At 37.9% G+C, this 17,266-nt stretch overlaps 1 protein-coding gene across 1 annotated transcript in view; it reads right to left on the minus strand.

Moving 5' to 3' along the window:
• The window catches only part of RUNX1T1 (RUNX1 partner transcriptional co-repressor 1), a 109,110-nt gene that overhangs the window by 26,258 nt on the left and 65,586 nt on the right, over nt 1-17,266 (minus strand). Inside the window, exon 6 of the mRNA XM_065895623.1 lies at nt 3,260-3,510. Coding sequence (XP_065751695.1) covers nt 3,260-3,510 — 251 coding nt within the window. The remainder of the gene's footprint in view (nt 1-3,259; nt 3,511-17,266) is intronic.

Consider the following 17,266-nt stretch of genomic DNA (forward strand, 5'->3'; position numbering starts at 1 on the left):
AGTGAGCACATACATGTCAGCTTTCTCAGACTAAATTAAAAGCTAAATATAAAACACTGCACCATTCCTCTCCAATTAGAATATATTCTGAAATACATTTTTAAAGCTAAAATTGTCAATGCCACCTATTGGTAAAAAAGTAAAATTGCAAATAAGCTTTAATAATTTGCATAATAGAAAAGACATTGGAGAAGAGTAATATTTAGTTATTTCTCTGTTGTGACAATTTCAAGTTGAAATGTTTGCAAATATGTTATTTTTGTTGACTTATTTTTTGCCTGTGTTTTAGGGAAAAAGCACTACCATTGAAATGAGTCATCACAGAAAACAACTGGAGAGTGATAAAGATATAAATGCGGTGTTAAGATTCATGATGGAGGCTTCTTACTATATTGGCCTATATAAAGACTAAGAACTTCAGAAGTCTTAAAAGTTTCAAAACTTCAGCAGATTAAATCAATAGTGACATGAGCTCTACCACCGGGAATAATATTAACGAGCAATAGGATGTCTGTGGCTAATGGGATAACAGCATTTGTGGAACAGTGCTAAGCATCATCTCACTTAACAACAATAGAAAAATAATAAGTACATTAGAAACATGTTTGAGCCCAAGTACTTGGTGAAAAAATACAGGTCTCATATGTTTGCTGCTTTTGAACTCTGAAGGTCATTTGTTGGATACAGCCAAATCTTTAAAAAGAAAAAATAAAACAACTCAAATTTTTACATTTATTAATTTTTCTATTTCAGATACTTAAATATTCATCACCACACAATTTTTATTTATATCCATAATACCAGAGGGATGTACTAGGGGAAAGCAGTTCAGACTCATTAAAACACATTTTCATTCGTGGGCAATCTGACACTAATGTTGAGTCTTACCCAATTCCTAACTAGGCTGAAACTCTATTTATAAACTAATGCTGCCTGTAAAATTATTTTATTAAAAGATTCTAGTGAGTACACATCTCTGCAAATATGTCTCTACATATGATAGACATTTATAAATCGTACCAGACTAAGTATACATTTATGACCATTTTTATATTCTCAGAATGGCGGCCCGATGTAACAACACCATGATTTGTTACTCATACATCAAGGTTTTACTTTACTTTAACACATACTAAACTATGCCAGACTTCAGGGACGGTTAAGTAGTTGCGTATATTTATAAAGATTACCACTATTAGTTTTATAAGCTAATATAATTAAAAGGTAAGGAACATGGTCTGATAAAAAAAATCACATAAAACCAGTGGGTACAGATATAACCCATAAAGAAATATTTTATATTACTAGATGAAAACATAATCATTGAATATAAGCATAATTAGTTCCTTGTTGATTACTCTGTAGTGTACTGGAACTAATATTTCATAAAATAGAATCTGCTGCCTAAGAAAAAGGCCATTTCCTGGCACTTACAAAGTGGGGTATCTTGAGTTGGTCTTACAATGACCTGGTAACTCCACTTCTATTTGAAAATAAGCAATCATGGTTTGAGGGCATCAGTCATCAATAAATGGCAAGGCTTTTGCTTTGAAGGGAGCTGTTATCGCATTTGATTTCAGGGTCAAAATATCAGTCCAGACTGAGAAATAACATAACCATTTTTGAGAGCTCTTCGAAATGGTACCTGAGAGAACATTAGACAGATTGGTTATTAAGAAAGAACAAATTATATGCTTAGCCATTTGTCTGACACACTATATAAATGTAGAAATGATGTTGTGGGGAAGTGAAACTACTATTTTACTATCTCACATCCAGGGCCTCCATCGCCCCTCCCCTCAACCTGACTCTCCCTTTCTGCTTTCTAAACATTTGAAGGGTTGTGTTTTCAAGCAAAAGACCCTACATATGGAAGCCCCTATGTCCTACTAACCTAGTTAGAAGTCTAACATAAACCTCTGCTCACCACACGCTCTCTGCCTGTGGCTAAAAAAAACGCTGTCCTACTATTCAGGCAGGGAACTGGCCATGCTTCCCAAGTTCTGCGCCTTCAGCTCTGTGTTCTGCTTTTCTACTTGGACTTCGTCCTGTGCTGCTTCCAGTATCTTGCCCACCAAACCGTCCCATGTCAGGGAAGTTTGTCAGCAACCAGCTAAGAGGTAAAGGCAGTCCTGCTGCTGGACAGCATGGATTCAGGGGACAGAAAAAGACTAGAGAGAGGGCTGACTATTGCTCTCAGTTTATCACTAGATTGACTTGCGAAAAATCAAGAATTCAAGAAGCCCCAGGAACAGGAACAGTACTCTAATGCTATCACCTCAAACACTGATCATGTATCAAAACTTACCTATTCGTCTTCCTTCTCATTTGTCATGGTGAGCACCTGTTCTTTAGAAGACAGTGTCTCCTAAATGCTTCACTTCCAACAGTTTTATGCAAAGAAGGAATGAACACAGGCAAACAGAACACGTATTTACCCAAACTCATTCCCTTCTTTGGTATTCTGATCTTTGACACTAAATTGTCAACACTAAATTGAATCACTGACACTTCTAAGTTGGAAAACAAAAAAAAGTACTAAATCATTCCTCAAAGAACATCTGTTGACTTAAACCACAGACATAATAATACCATATTGTATTTTTCAAATACAGACTATCACAGAGACTGGAAAACTCCAAATGAACTTTGAGACTATCTGAAATAAAAGATAGAATGAAATAAACTGATTTTTAAAAAATACTTGTGGCAGACTAACTACATACGAAATCCCTCATATTAAAAAAAAAATTAGGGCTTCCCTGGTGGCGCAGTGGTTGAGAGTCCGCCTGCCGATGCAGGGGACACGGGTTCGTGCCCCGGTCCGGGAAGATCCCACATGCCGCGGAGCGGCTGGGCCCGTGAGCCATGGCCGCTGAGCCTGCGCGTCCGGAGCCTGTGCTCCGCAACGGGAGAGGCCACAACAGTAAGAGGCCCGCGTACCATAAAAAAAAAAAAAAAAAAAAAAAAAAAAAATTAAAAACTTGTTTTGCGTATGTTAATACAGTTCAGGAGGTTGTATTTAGATGCCCGCCCCCCCAATAATAACCTGCTGTCACAAAGAACGTAAGAGAGAGAAAGCACAGCTGTTAAAGGACACAGTAATACCAACAAAGTTTTCTCATAAAGGAGACACTACATAAAGAAAGGGAATTTTTACCCCATCACAGATATCAAGCCTCGAGTTTAGCTGAGAAGTAATGATGCAAGTCTTGAAGCATACAGTCCCAAAAGAAGTGAAGAGATCCTTCAGTCTTACCCATAGGTCTGTTTCTGTCCCTGAGGTCCCTGTGGCTGGGGTGTCGATAGGAGTCCCTGTAGTGGTGGGCAATGGCCATATCATCCAAACGGTAATGCTGAGGTGGAGGAGGGGTGGGGTGAGGCAGGCCATTGGGCTGGTAGGATAAGCCATTATTTGGACTGTACCGCTGGCCTGGGCTAATAGTGCATGGTCGCTTGCTTGGATGTTCTGAGTGCAAAGGCTCTCTGTCAAAGCCATTTTCTTTGGTTCTGAGGGAGGAAGAAAAAGAGTTTGTTTCATAATGTACTCAGAAACCAGCATTGTTTGGACACTCACATTTGAACTTGTAATATAAACAGAATATTCTTTTACTGGCCAGAAACTTTCTAAACTCAGCTTCCTAGACCTGTGGGAATTCACTAAAACCCATGCTGAGGCCTAAATGATCACATGACTGCACAGGAGAAAATGTTCCACTTCTCATCAAATTAGCAAACATCTTTCAGTTGAAGTTCATGTGGTTCGGTCACAAATAAGAGGAGGCCTGATCTCCACTCTGCAGATAACATTTTCACTCAAAAGCGAACACTTGATTTCTAACAAATTACCCTTGGATCAACTGTATTTGGTGAAGATTCATCAAGGTACAACAGCGTCACTCTTTTGGTGAATTCTTCAGGTATACCTATTGCACCGATCCAAGCTATGTCTGACTTCCATGTCAGAGGACATCTATGAGCTGTGTTGTTCAATACAGTAGCCACATGTGGCTGCTTAAATTAAAAGTGAATTAACAGGGATTCCCTGGTGGCGCAGTGGTTAAGAATCCGCCTGCCAATGCAGGGGACACGGGTTCGAGCCCTGGTCCGGGAAGATCCCACATGCCGCGGAGCAACTAAGCCCGTGCGCCACAGATACTGAGCCTGTGCTCTAGAGCCCGCTAGCCACAACTACTGAGCCCACGTGCCACAACTACTGAAGCCCGCGCACCTAAAGCCCACACTCCGCAACAAGAGAAGCCACTGCAATGAGAAGCCCGCGCACCTAAAGCCCACGCTCCGCAACAAGAGAAGCCACTGCAATGAGAAGCCCACGCACCGCAACGAAGAGTAAACCCCGCTCGCCTCAACTAGAGAAAGCCCGCACACAGTAACGAAGACCCAATGCAGCCAAAACTTAAACGAATAAATAAATAAATTTATTTTAAAAAGTGAATTAACATTAAATAAAGTTTAAAATCCAGTTCTTCGGTAGCAATAGCCACATTGCAAGTGTAATCGTCACCTGTGGCTAGTGGCTATGGTACTGGACAGCACAGATACAGATCACTTCCATGATGTAAGAAAGTTCTATTACAAAGCACTGATCAAACTGAATTAATTAACTTAATTAATGCAATAAAACAACGTAATGTCTGGGACTGACATTACCTTGGGCTACCAAGATACTCAATCAGCAGTCATACAGAGCTAGCTGGGATTAAAAAAAAGATTGGGGCAAACCCCTTTCTTTTAAAGTTGAGGAAACACATGCCCAGAGAGCACAAGTGACCTGTCTGAAGTCATGAGATCTTAGGGCAGGGCAGGCACACCCTGACTGCATTTCATCATGTGATACACAAAAGTGTACTTGTCTTTCAGGAGGAACACATTCTATAAATGAGACCTGTTAACTGCTCCTAGATTCTCAAACAGAAGTAGGGTTAAAGAAATATTTTCTGACTGAACGTATCTCTAAGAGATGAACTCAGTGTAGTCTGTAAGATAGGAATGCATCACCTCCACTTTGACTGCAAGCACAGCTCCCAAACTAATTTTTTACCTAGTAGCTGGCTCTCCTCACAAGACCAGCTCTCTATCCTTAGACCAGTGGCAGCATCTATTTTCCCTGGGAAATTTCCCCATAAGAATTCTACCAAGTCACAGTAGCTACAGATTTCCGAGTGCCTTTTTTTTGGCCTTGCCGTGCGGCTTGTGGGATCTTAGCTCCCCGACCAGGGACTGAACACAGGCCATGGCAGTGCCTAACCACTGGACTGCCAGGGAATTTACATCTGCACACCTTTTTTTGATTTTAGGTTGGTTAGGTTTAGATACTTTAGACACTTTTCCCACTTTCCTAGTGCCCAGGGATAGTCTTTGTCTGATAAAACTGGAGGGATGTGAATGGAAACTGACTTGACAACAGAGATCATTTAGGGGCTAGAGGATTCTACAATGAATCGCCCTTTATGTCACTTTAGGGTAGAACCCCAGTGACAATTTGCACACATCAGATTACAAAGTACAGAGAAGTTAGAGATAGAAAGTACAGGCACACTAAGAACTGAGGGAAACTGCAGAGTTCAATGGGAAATGAATATATGCCCAATACATGCTGGTGAAAGATGTTCTGGAGCCAGGTGACTGTCCAACACTGGAAATGCCAGCAGGGCATGGTCCCCATGGGAGTGTCAAACAGAAGTCTCAATGCTGCTCCTGTCAAAGTATCTACAGCAAAATATTCTGACTCCATACATATTGATCATTGACCAGACTAAAATGTCTCAAACGTTACAATGCACTGCTTCAAAATAATTTTTAAAAGTGAATGGAAACATTCTAGATATATATCTTCGAAGAGGATATTTATGTGATTCTAATCTGTATTTCCATATCCTACACATTTCTGAATAATACACTTCAACATTCAATGCATAAACATTTCCAGCATAGATCAGTTGGAAAATACTGAAGACTATTAGTAGCTATGAATATAATGTCAACACAGCACCTACCTTACTGGCAGTGTGGTGTAGTGGAAAGAGCACTGGACTGGGAATCAAGAGACCTGAGATTTAGTCCTGGCTCTTCCACGACTAGCTGTGTGACCTTGGGCATGTCACTTAACCTCTCTGGACCTCAGTTTGCTCATCTGTAAAATGAAAGGGTTGGACTAGATCAGTGGTTTTCAAACTGTGCCACTTGAGGTGCTTAGGGATTCTGCAGGCAATAAAGAGCTTTTACCCCAAACAATCAAGATTTAAAGGGCCAGAGGAACCCACTGGTCATTCTTATCTATTTTAAAAGTTGAGGTTCCACCTAAGGTTTCATTTCTGAAGGAAAAAGCTGCTAAAATCAAGTTTGAAAACCACTGGACTAGGATAATTTCTGAGGTCCCTTCTAGTTTGAAAACTCTGCAATTCAGTTATTCTATATTTATTTCTAAATGTCATTTGTACAGCACAGGGGATATAGCCAATATTTTATAATAATTATAAGTGGAGTATAACTTTTTTTGTGCAAAAATAAAAAATATTCTCTAAATACCTTATAGCAGCCTAAATATATAAACATCAAAACATTTCTAAATATCAAAACATCTTTGATCCAATTGTGTCAAACCAACTCAACTTACTGGTTTTGTGTCTCCTTGTTCAAAGATAACAAGAACATTCAACACTGGAAGAATTCTTACTATTTTCAAAGTAGTTAGATACGTTATTTATCTTTGCTGTCAGATCAACCCTCTGATCAGTGCTATTACTTCAATGAGCCTGTATTGAAGCTTTTTTCCCTCCTAAAGCAAGGACAGTAATGTCCTAAGAAGCAGGGCTAGCTCCTGAGTCTGTCCTCTCATTTCTATCATGTCCTTGCAGTGACAGTCCCTATTCTGGGTCTTATCACTCTTGCAGCTATTGAAACAATAAAGCTCATCACCTCACAGAGGCAGGTATATTTCAGCAGCAAAGCATTCAAACGGCCCACATAAATAGTTATGAGAAGTCTCCCTGTGCTTCCTCCAACCACTCAAGTCTACCTATAAAGCCAACCCTATTCAAAGGATGTATGTCCAGAAAGCTAACCAAAACAACTTAATTGCTATTTGTTTGTCTGCTTCTTAGAAATGCCTAAAACTATCTAAAACCTCATTTGCTTGGGGGCAAATTCCAAATCTGAATGTTTCTTACCTTCTCACATTGTATTAGGCAAATGTATATGGGACAATGAATACTTTTCATTGTCCCATACCAGCATATTCTCAAAATAACTCAAATTCTAGTGGGAAGTCTGTCATGTCTCATGGGTTTCTAGAAGGCATTTTTTGGTTTGTTTTTTATATTCTATCTCCCTTCCAGGAGAAATGTTCCTCAATATAACCTAACTACTTCAACAACTAGATCCCAATCACTTCTCTCTCAGGGTCTGATGTCCTAAGAGTGGAAGACTGCTCAGGACTCAGCTATGTGACCCTGAGATAACCTGGCTTCAGTTTCCTGCCCAGTAAAATGAAACTGATAGGAAACAATACGTGTTTAAGAAAAAAAAAAAAACTTAAGAGACAACCTAATTTACACCTTACCCCACTTCAGGCTGTTCTCTCTCAGCTCCTCAAAACAAAGGCTGTAAACTGACTTACTTGAGAAAGAAAACAAACTTTTAAAAAAACTTTCCTCTATATAAAATATTTTAAATGTCATAATAGGCTAGTATGCACTGACAATTCCTTAGTAACATGAAAATGGGGAAGAATGAAGAAAGAAATTATTAAGATCATGGCAATAACTAGAATAAAAGGACCAATCAATTTCTTACATGACAGGAACAGACATAAGTCTTTTTCTAGATTCAAATGTTTTTTTAAGTGCGGAAAACAGCACTAAAAGATTGTTCTAGGGAAAGGCAAATTGGTATAGCATAATAAACCTGAGAATGGCAAGGAAGAAACTTAAACATTCTGACATTAGTCCTGTTACAAACAAATACATGCCTTAGGTGCTGACTTCTCCAACTGACCACATGTATTTCAAACGGCACATGTCTAAACTGACCTCGTCTTTCTCTGGTACTTCCTCCACCAGTCAATGATGCCACCTTTTACTTAGCCACCAAAATAGAAACTTGGAAGTCACTCTATAACTTTCTTCTCCAAAAAAAAGTCCTGCTGATGGTCTCATAAGCTTCTCTGGCATAGGTCCTTCTGCCCTACCCCAGGACACATTATCTTGGCCTTATCAAGCCCCTGTCTTACTCTGCAGGTATCTCAGCCAGAACCAGGGCTGAGATACTGGCTGAGTCTTTAAAAAAAACAATCAATTTTTTACTTTTTATTTTAGAAAGAAGCATATATCTAAATCTCAGGAGGTGACAGTTCTGTTAAAGGAAAGCCCAAAGACATTAATAACTTAATCTTAAACAAAGCTTCCTTCCCTTTTCTAACACATGCAGTTTGTTAAGGCTTCCACAGAAAGACTAGACACTGAATTAAAGGGCGGGGGAGTGGTCATTTAGGGCATCATATTTTCAAAACACAACTCAGTAAAAGGTCTCTTCAGGAATTTTTAGGAAATAGGTTGAGTTTAGATAAGAATTTTATATAACACCCTATATTGGTATTGAATAATGTATCTGAAACAAAATACATTACAAATTCCCCTGCTTCCTTAACAAGAAAATCAAACCTGATTCTTCATGGACAACCTGCAGTGATTTCTATGTTTGCAGAAATATCACCCTGCAGGAAGTGGGATGTTCAGATGGTAAAAAACAAAGCACTGAGTGACACAGGACCAACACTACTGGGCCACATGGAAAGAAGTGCCTTCCATCTCTCTATTGCTAAACCACAACCTAGGAGATAACTTCCTAAGAGGCGAGCTAACACCTTCTGGAGTAAAAAAGATAGATGCAGGTAGATGTTGGCCCCTCCAGACAAAAACAAGATACCTGGGCCCTTAAGGATTACAATATGTGGGTTCCCAGAGACTTCCCTCCCCCAAAGAGAAGGTGGAAACCTTCAGGCACATGTCCCTGGAGCTCTCCATCTGCTGAACAGTCAGACTGCCTGGGAGCGGCTGTCCCCTTGTCTTCACTAATTTCTGACCACTGCTGAAGTATTCAGTTGCTACTGCTCCTGCTGTCTGGAACCACATTGGTTTTTTTTTTTTTTTTAAATACATCTTTACTGGAGTATAATTGCTTTACAATGTTATGTTAGTTTCTGCTGTACAACAAAGTAAATCAGCTATATGCATACATATGTCCCCATATTCCCCCCCTTGAGCCTCCCTCCCACTGTTCTTATCCCACTCCTCTACGTCGTCACAAAGCACCGAGCTGATCTCCCTGTGCTATGCAGCAGCTTTCCACTAGCTATCTATTTTACATTTGGTAGTGTACGTATGTCAATGTTACTCTCTTACTACATCCCAGCCTCTTCTTCCCCTTGTCCTCAAGTCCATTCTCTACATCTGCGTATTTATTCCTGCCCTGCCACTAAGTTCATCAGTACCATTTCTCTAGATTCCATATATATGCGTTAGCATACGGTATTTGTTTTTCTCTTTCTGACTTACTTCACTCTGTATGACAGACTATAGGTCCATCCACCTCACTACAAATAACTCAATTTTGTTCCTCTTTATGTCTGAGTACTATTCCATTGTATGTATGTGCCACATCTTCTTTATCCATTCACCTGTTGATGGACAATTAGGTTGCTTCCATGTCCTTGTTATTGTAAATAGTGCTGCAATGAACATTGCGGTACATGTATCTTTTTGAATTATGGTTTTCTCAGTGTATATGCCCAGTAGTGGGATTGCTGGGTCATATGGTAATTCTATTCCTGGTTTTTTAAGGAACCTCCAGACTGTTCTCCATAGTGGCTGTATCAATTTACATTCCCACCAACAGTGCAGGAGGGTTCCCTTTTTTCCACACCCTCTCCAGTATTCATTGTTTGTAGATTATTTTTAACATCTTTATTGGAGTATAATTGCTTTACAATGGTGTGTTAGTTTCTGCTTTATAACAAAGTGAATCAGCTTTATGTATACATATATCCCCATATCACCTCCTTCTTGTGTCTCCCTCCCACCCTCCCTATACCATCCCTCTATGTGGTCACAAAGCACCGAGCTGATCCCCCTGTGCTATGCGGCTGCTTCCCACTATCTATTTCACATTTGGTAATATATATAAGTCCATGCCACTCTCTCACTTCGTCCCAGCTTACCCTTCCCCTCTCTCTGTGTCTTCAAGTCCATTCTCTACATCTGCGTCTTTATTCCTGTCCTGCCCCTAAGTTCTTCATAACCTTTTTTTTTTTTTTTTTTTAAGATTCCATATGTATGTGTTAGCATACGGTATTTGTTTTCCTCTTTGTGACATACTTCACTCTGTATGACAGACTCTAGGTCCATCCACCTCACTACAAATAAATCAATTACATTTCTTTTTATGGCTGAGTAATATTCCATTGTATACATGTACCACATCTTCTTTATCCATTCATCTGTCGATGGACACTTAGGTTGCTTCCATGTCCTGGCTATTGTAAATAGTGCTGCAATGAACATTGTGGTACATGTATCTTTTTGAATTATGGTTTTCTCAGGGTATATGCCCAGTAGTGGGATTGCTGGGTCATACGGTAGTTCTATTTTTGGGCCCATTTTTGGATTGTTTGTTTTTTGGATATTGAGCTCATGGGCTGCTTGTAAATTTTGGAGATTAATCTTTTGTCAGTTGCTTCATTTGCAAATATCTTCTCATATTCTGAGGGTTGTCTTTTCATTTTGTTTATGGTTTCCTTTGCTGTGCAAAAGCTTTTAAGTTTCATTACGTCCCATTTGTTTATTTTTGTTTTTATTTCCATTTCTCTAGGAGGTGAGTCAAAAAGGATTTTGCTATGATTTATGTCATAGAGTGTTCTGCCTATGTTTTCCTCTAAGAGTTTTATAGTATCTGGCCTTACATTTAGGTCTTTAATCCATTTTGAGTTTATTTTTGTGTATGGTGTTAGGAAGTGTTCTAATTTCATTCTTTTACATGTAGCTGTCCAGTTTCCCCAGCACCACTTATTGAAGAGGCTGTCTTTTCTCCATTGTATATTCTTGCCTCCTTTGTCAAAGATAAGGTGACCACATGTGTGTGGGTTTATCTCTGGGCTTTCTAGCCTGTGGAACTATGCTTTCTTATTCTAATCTGTCATCTACACATTTCAACTGGAGCCCTCTAATTTTTTCTTTTTAGTGAATCAATCATGGCACTTTGTTCCTGGCTGCTTTCATGGCTGTAGGTGTTTCAGAGACACATCTTTTAAAATGGTAGAAAGAAAGTAAACAAGAAAGCAAAAAAACTCTTAGGGGAGAGGGCCATTTGCTACACTACTAAAAACGACTGTATTAAGTTTAATTTTGATTATTTATTTGTTCAACTAGTGTTTTGTTGTTGTTTGTTTGTGGTGTTTTGCTTTGTTTTAGATAGCCGGGTTGTGTATCATGCACTATCCTGAGCTTTACTGGACATACAAAAGTAAGCAAGACATGATTCCCCAACACCCTCCCCTAAGATTATGGTTTAGTAGTAGACTTAAATGCTTTTTGAAAGTGTGCTAGCAAGAAATTTTTTACCATAAACCCAGTTTAATTAGTGGTACAAGACTTCTATACTGCTACACAGGACCTGAACTCAGCAGCTACCGTAAAAAGTGTAAAAAGTGGTATGGGAGATCAGAAGGAGAAAAGATCACTACATTTGAAAGAGCAGGGGCTATGGAGCTGGCTTCAAATTTTGGCTCTGCTATTTGCTGGCCATATGAACTGAGGAGGCTTAATCTCTATGAGTCACAGAATAGGGACAATTATTTCAGAGCTACTGAGAGGACTATATGAGAGACGCTACATAAAGAGCCTAACACATATTTGGCATTCAACAACTTAACCAAAGCACTTATTTTTCAAGCTGAGGCGTTCAGAGGCTGGGGTATTACAAACACAGTTATAAGAGTGCGGGCATTCAAGTCAGAGAACCTAGGGTTTAGAATCCCATCAGTGCCTCTTACAAGCCATGTGACCTCAGACATATTATCCAGCCAGCCTGAACCTATGCAATAGGACTGTCAGGAAATAAGTGCTGTGTGTTCATATGTAAATTATTTAGCATGGGCCTGGCACATCTTAAGTGCTCAGTAAATAGTAACCATTATTATAATATTCATGATTGGGAAGCCTTCATTCAAATAGTAGAACCTGTCTTGAGTTAGCTTGCCAAGTATGAATAGAATTATTATATACAAGAACTGGGGCAAAGAACAGAAACCATCAGTCAGAATACAGACTAAGGCATGAACAATGTTCAGCAGAGCCAGACCCTAGGACAGCAGCAAAAATAAGGCTAGCAAGTTTACGCTGAGGCTGGAGTATGGAGACCAAAATGTTCTCTACAGCCACACAATCTTTCTCATCATGTAAATGCAACTTAATGCAATTTCATTAGAAGCCTCCACAATTGATATGACTAATACAAAAAAGAAAAAAAATCGTTTCTACAGGGATGATTACTCTCTTCTTGAAACCGATGAATGCATTAAAAAATGCAACACAAAACAAGAATGCGTGAATATAATATAAATCCCTCATATTTTTTCACAGAAAACTGAATGCGGCAGATAATAAAAATTTAATTCTTATTTGCATAGTCAATTAATTCTACCATTCCTTATAACTTTTCTTTTTTCTTTTGGCCGTGCTGCGCGACATGAGAGACTGTAGTTCCCCGATCGGGGACTGAACCCGCACCCCCTGCATCGGAAGTGCTGAGTCTTAACCACTGGACTGCCAGGGAAGTCCCTACAATTCCTTATAAAGTGCACCTATCTTTTCTCTTTAGAAAGACAAAAATATTGAAATCTCATTCATTTTGCAGAAAAGGAAAAATGGATTTAATAGGTTCCGCTGGTGTGTGCTTTGCTGACAAATCTTATACATTCAACCAACACGGTTTCAAAATGACTGCCTTATGACCCTCCAACATTCAGTGTTTTCTAGTTTACTCATTAAGCCAGGAAATCTGGCTTACTGTGAATCCTCTATCAGTATAAAAATTTATAAAACCTCAGAATATTATACTGTTGCATTTGCCCACATGAACAATTACAGAGAAAAAATAAATGAGGGAAAGTAAGGAGGGAAAAAGACACAATTCTTAGTTAAGCTTTCCTTGTTTACATTCTGCACATTAAATCATATTTTGTGCAACTGGAAGATTTCAGGTAGGTAAATTTCTCCACTAAGAAGCTCTGTAACTTTAAGCAAGTTCTTTCATCCTTAGTTTTCTCAAGATAAAGGATTGGCCTTGTAAATCTATAAGATTGCCCCCAGCTAACAAATTACATACTTCTAAAGCTCAAGAAAATCTTTTTAGAAAATAATGTTTAATAATTGGGGGTGCAGGAAATACATATTAATGCAACCATGTGGCCTTCATAATAAAAACCAAGATGTGTTAAACTGAGAGTAATTTAAAGCATAATTACATTAAAATGATTATATATAAATATATAGATATAGAGATAGGTAGATGAAGGGGATTAATATTTAACATAAATCACTTGAAACGGGAAGGGAGGCAGTGGAGACAGTGCTATCCATACAAAACCAATGATCATTCGATTTGATTTAAGCCCGGAAGATTCTGAGTCAGAAAATCGGCATGACAGGTGAGAGCACAATGTTAAAGACAAATATAACAAAAGCTGCAACATCAAAGCTGTGAGAAAAGACATCAAATGATAATTAACAAAAAAAAAATGTATCCTTTTAAACATAGTAATTTTTAACTATTTTTGTACTCTCAAAAAAATGCAGCCGTTGTCTAACTGCTCTTTCCCTCCTCACTCCATTTGAAACTGTGTTTTCATGACTATGATGGTGAGCAGTTTTAAAGAGGACTCTCAACTTCTAGTCTCTGTTTGAAAGTGGTCTCTTCATTTAATCAGTTCCAAAAAAGGTTTGTATTCCCTTCCTCAGCTTTTCCCACCACAAAATGGCAAGATAAACAATAAACTTTTACATATGAACAAAGAATAGAAATCAGAACTTTCTATTAACTTTCTCTAATATTTTAGGAAGAAAATAGCATGATTTTTAAATGAAAATTGTCTCTTTCTAATTTGGGTTCTAAGTTATTCTACCACAGACCTACAAATCTAGTATAGTTTTTCAGGGACTCACCCTAGATCTATTTTTAAAAAGAAGTAGAATAAATTTTACTGTTCCATACAGGAAAAAAAAAAAAAAAAAATCATAGACTTCCCCAGAGTATTCATTTCTCTGTAAATAAAAGTAATGCTTAAAAAAAGAAAAAAATATAACCAGTGACAATCACATTTAAAGATGAGAAGTTACATTTGCCAAAACCCATCCCTTAAATACGTGAGGACTGTTTAGTAGATTAAATCAGCAATCATCACAGAATTTAAGCCCGAAAGTTGTAAACAAAATATAGAGCGCTCTTTTGTTCGTGACATGTCATGAACAAATTATCAAAATGTGTTTTCTCCTCAGGTGTCAGTTTTTCCCTCTTTTAGTGACTGATGGTTCCCAGTGTTATTACAGAAACAGATTGATCTTTTTAATGAGCCAGTTTAATAGACTCCAAAATCTCACCGTGGCTGCTCATCCATGTCAGACCATATGCACCAACAAAACATTCAGTAAAACAACAAAAAAAAGCTCTGCTGTCAAACAGCTCCATACTCTATAAAATTTCATATAGTAGATCTGGATATACAGATAAATAACCAGAGAAGAGGAAAATGCACATGCAAACAAGATGAAGAAAATATATGCAAAGAAATAGTAGAGGCCCATATTTTCTTGGCTCTGATCAAATTCCCACAGGATACAAATGTATTTACACAACATATTCTCATTACCCTTCCTCCTAACTCTAAGGAAATCCATTTGCCATCTTTCCATTATAACGCACACTTCAGGGTTCCACTTGAAAAAGAATGTTCCACCCAAAGAGCAACTGTGTGAATTCTGACTCCAGCAACTGTCTATGGATAACCAGAGGAAGAACACTGAAGGCTCTTTTAAGAAAGTTCTACCTGACTGAATGCAAACATGCATGCACACACAGCTACAGATCATCAAAACAAAAATGCTGATTTTCTGTGGAATTTATATGAAGTTTCCATATCAATGTTAGCACATTGCCAAGGGCTTACCTCAGCACTGTTCAAGGGAGGTCTAAAGTCACAGTATATTCACATATAAAACACTGGGAAAGAACCAGTGGAGAAAGTGCTGGGAATATAGAGAAGTGGATAAAGCAAGTTTTCATTCTGCCTGTTATGGTTACTTAGCAGTTAGAGTTTCTAGAAAATAGATTGTGTCCATTTCCAATTTTGCCTATAGGATTACCTTTACATTTATCACAACTATCTAAACCTTGTTATCCTCTCCTCCACCCAAATAAATGTTCTTCTTCCCAATTTTCCATCTAGTCTCTCCTTAATTTCCTTTACCACACTATCTTGGAAAAATGGAGCTGAAACATCTCAATACCAGCAGGTAGTACTGATTCCCTGCAGGGTAAATGGTTAGGATCAGACAGGAATACACATGTGAATCATCTATCTTTGGGCTGCTTCTTGGTTTTTAGTATCATGTGGACACACCAATCAGACACCTGGATTAAGCAGCTGTCTTTAAAAGCTAAAGTACTAAATGCTTAAATATGATTATGGAAATACAACTTGTGAAAATAAGAAAGTAGCACTGTTGGTAGGTCATGTATGGAGGTGGGTCTACAGGGCATCAGAAGTAAACTAATGTTTAATCTTTTGCTTTAGGCATTTTAAACTATTAAGAGATCCTATGTCAAGAGGAGAAAAATTCCAGAGATTGTAGCATAAAAACTGCTTAACAGAGGATTATGTAATAACTGTATGTAAACTGGCTGGCTTTTAATAACATTCTGATTTGCAAAGCAACTATACATTTAAGGGTAGCTAAGTTGGTCACAGATAGATGTCTCTGAGCAGCTCCAAGGATCATAAGCTCCTAGGAATCTGTGCCAGGTTGTTAACCTCTCAAAGGCTGGTCTACGCTTCCCTGATAAAATGCAGAAAGAGTGAATGGATAAGTAGAAAAAGGAAACAAAGCATATGACAAATAAGTTTCCGAATATAGTTTCATTTTAAGATTCTCCATATTTTACAAATACTATGCAAGATGCTGATAAGACTTTATATTCCTGGATTAGAAAATATTTATATATGAGGCTGAGGTATTCAGGAAAATTATTTTAGTAAGGTACATTGGAAGTTTCATGTGTATGCCTTATTCAATAACTAATCTGTAAGGTTTAATGGAGAAGGGGTTTTATTTTACATTTCTTAGAATTCTCAGTTATTAGAGCAGAGTACCTGACAGAATGAATATTGACTGATAAAATTTTTCAGCAAAAATGTCATCTACAAGTTCTATTACTTAACTCTTATCTTCACTCAGTCCATCTAGCTTCCCAGAAGTTTTCTCTTAGTTCATATAAAACCCAAATTAAATAGCTACTGCATTGTGCTTAGGCCAGATTTCAAAACCATCATATTTTGAGAAAACTTAGAATAACAAATTTCCTAACACTGAAGGGTAAAATATGTGGTTGGGATGAATTACATAGTAAATGATAATTTTAATACAGGGATATCCTTGGAGATAATGTATGTTCAGTTGCAGACCACCATAGTAAAGCAAATATCACAATAAAGCCAGTCACACAATTTTTTTTGGTTTCCCTGTGCATATAAAAGTTATGTTTACACTATACTGTAGTCTCTTAAGTGTGCAGTAGCACTATGTCTTAAAAAAAAATGTATATACCTTAATTTAAAAAATACTTTATTTGTAAAAAATGACGAAACAATTACAATGGTTAACATTAAAGATTACTGACCACAGATTACCATAACAAATATAATAATGAAGAAGTCTGAAATATTGTGAGAATTACCAAATTCTCACAGAATTACACAGAGACACAAAATGAGCAAATGCTATTGGAAAAATGGTGCCAATAGAATAATTCCATGCAGAGTGCCACAAACCTTCGATTTGTTTAAAAAAAAAAAGAAAAAGAAAAAAGAAAGAAAGAAAGAAAAGCAGTATCTGTGAAGCACAATAAAGTGCAATAAAACAAGGTATGCCTGTATTGACTGTGTGTCTAACAACCATCAGTGGCACTTGGCATATTT

The sequence above is a fragment of the Phocoena phocoena genome, chromosome 17 (genome assembly GCF_963924675.1).
Source record: "Phocoena phocoena chromosome 17, mPhoPho1.1, whole genome shotgun sequence".
In the NCBI taxonomy this organism is placed as follows: Eukaryota; Metazoa; Chordata; class Mammalia; order Artiodactyla; family Phocoenidae; genus Phocoena; species Phocoena phocoena.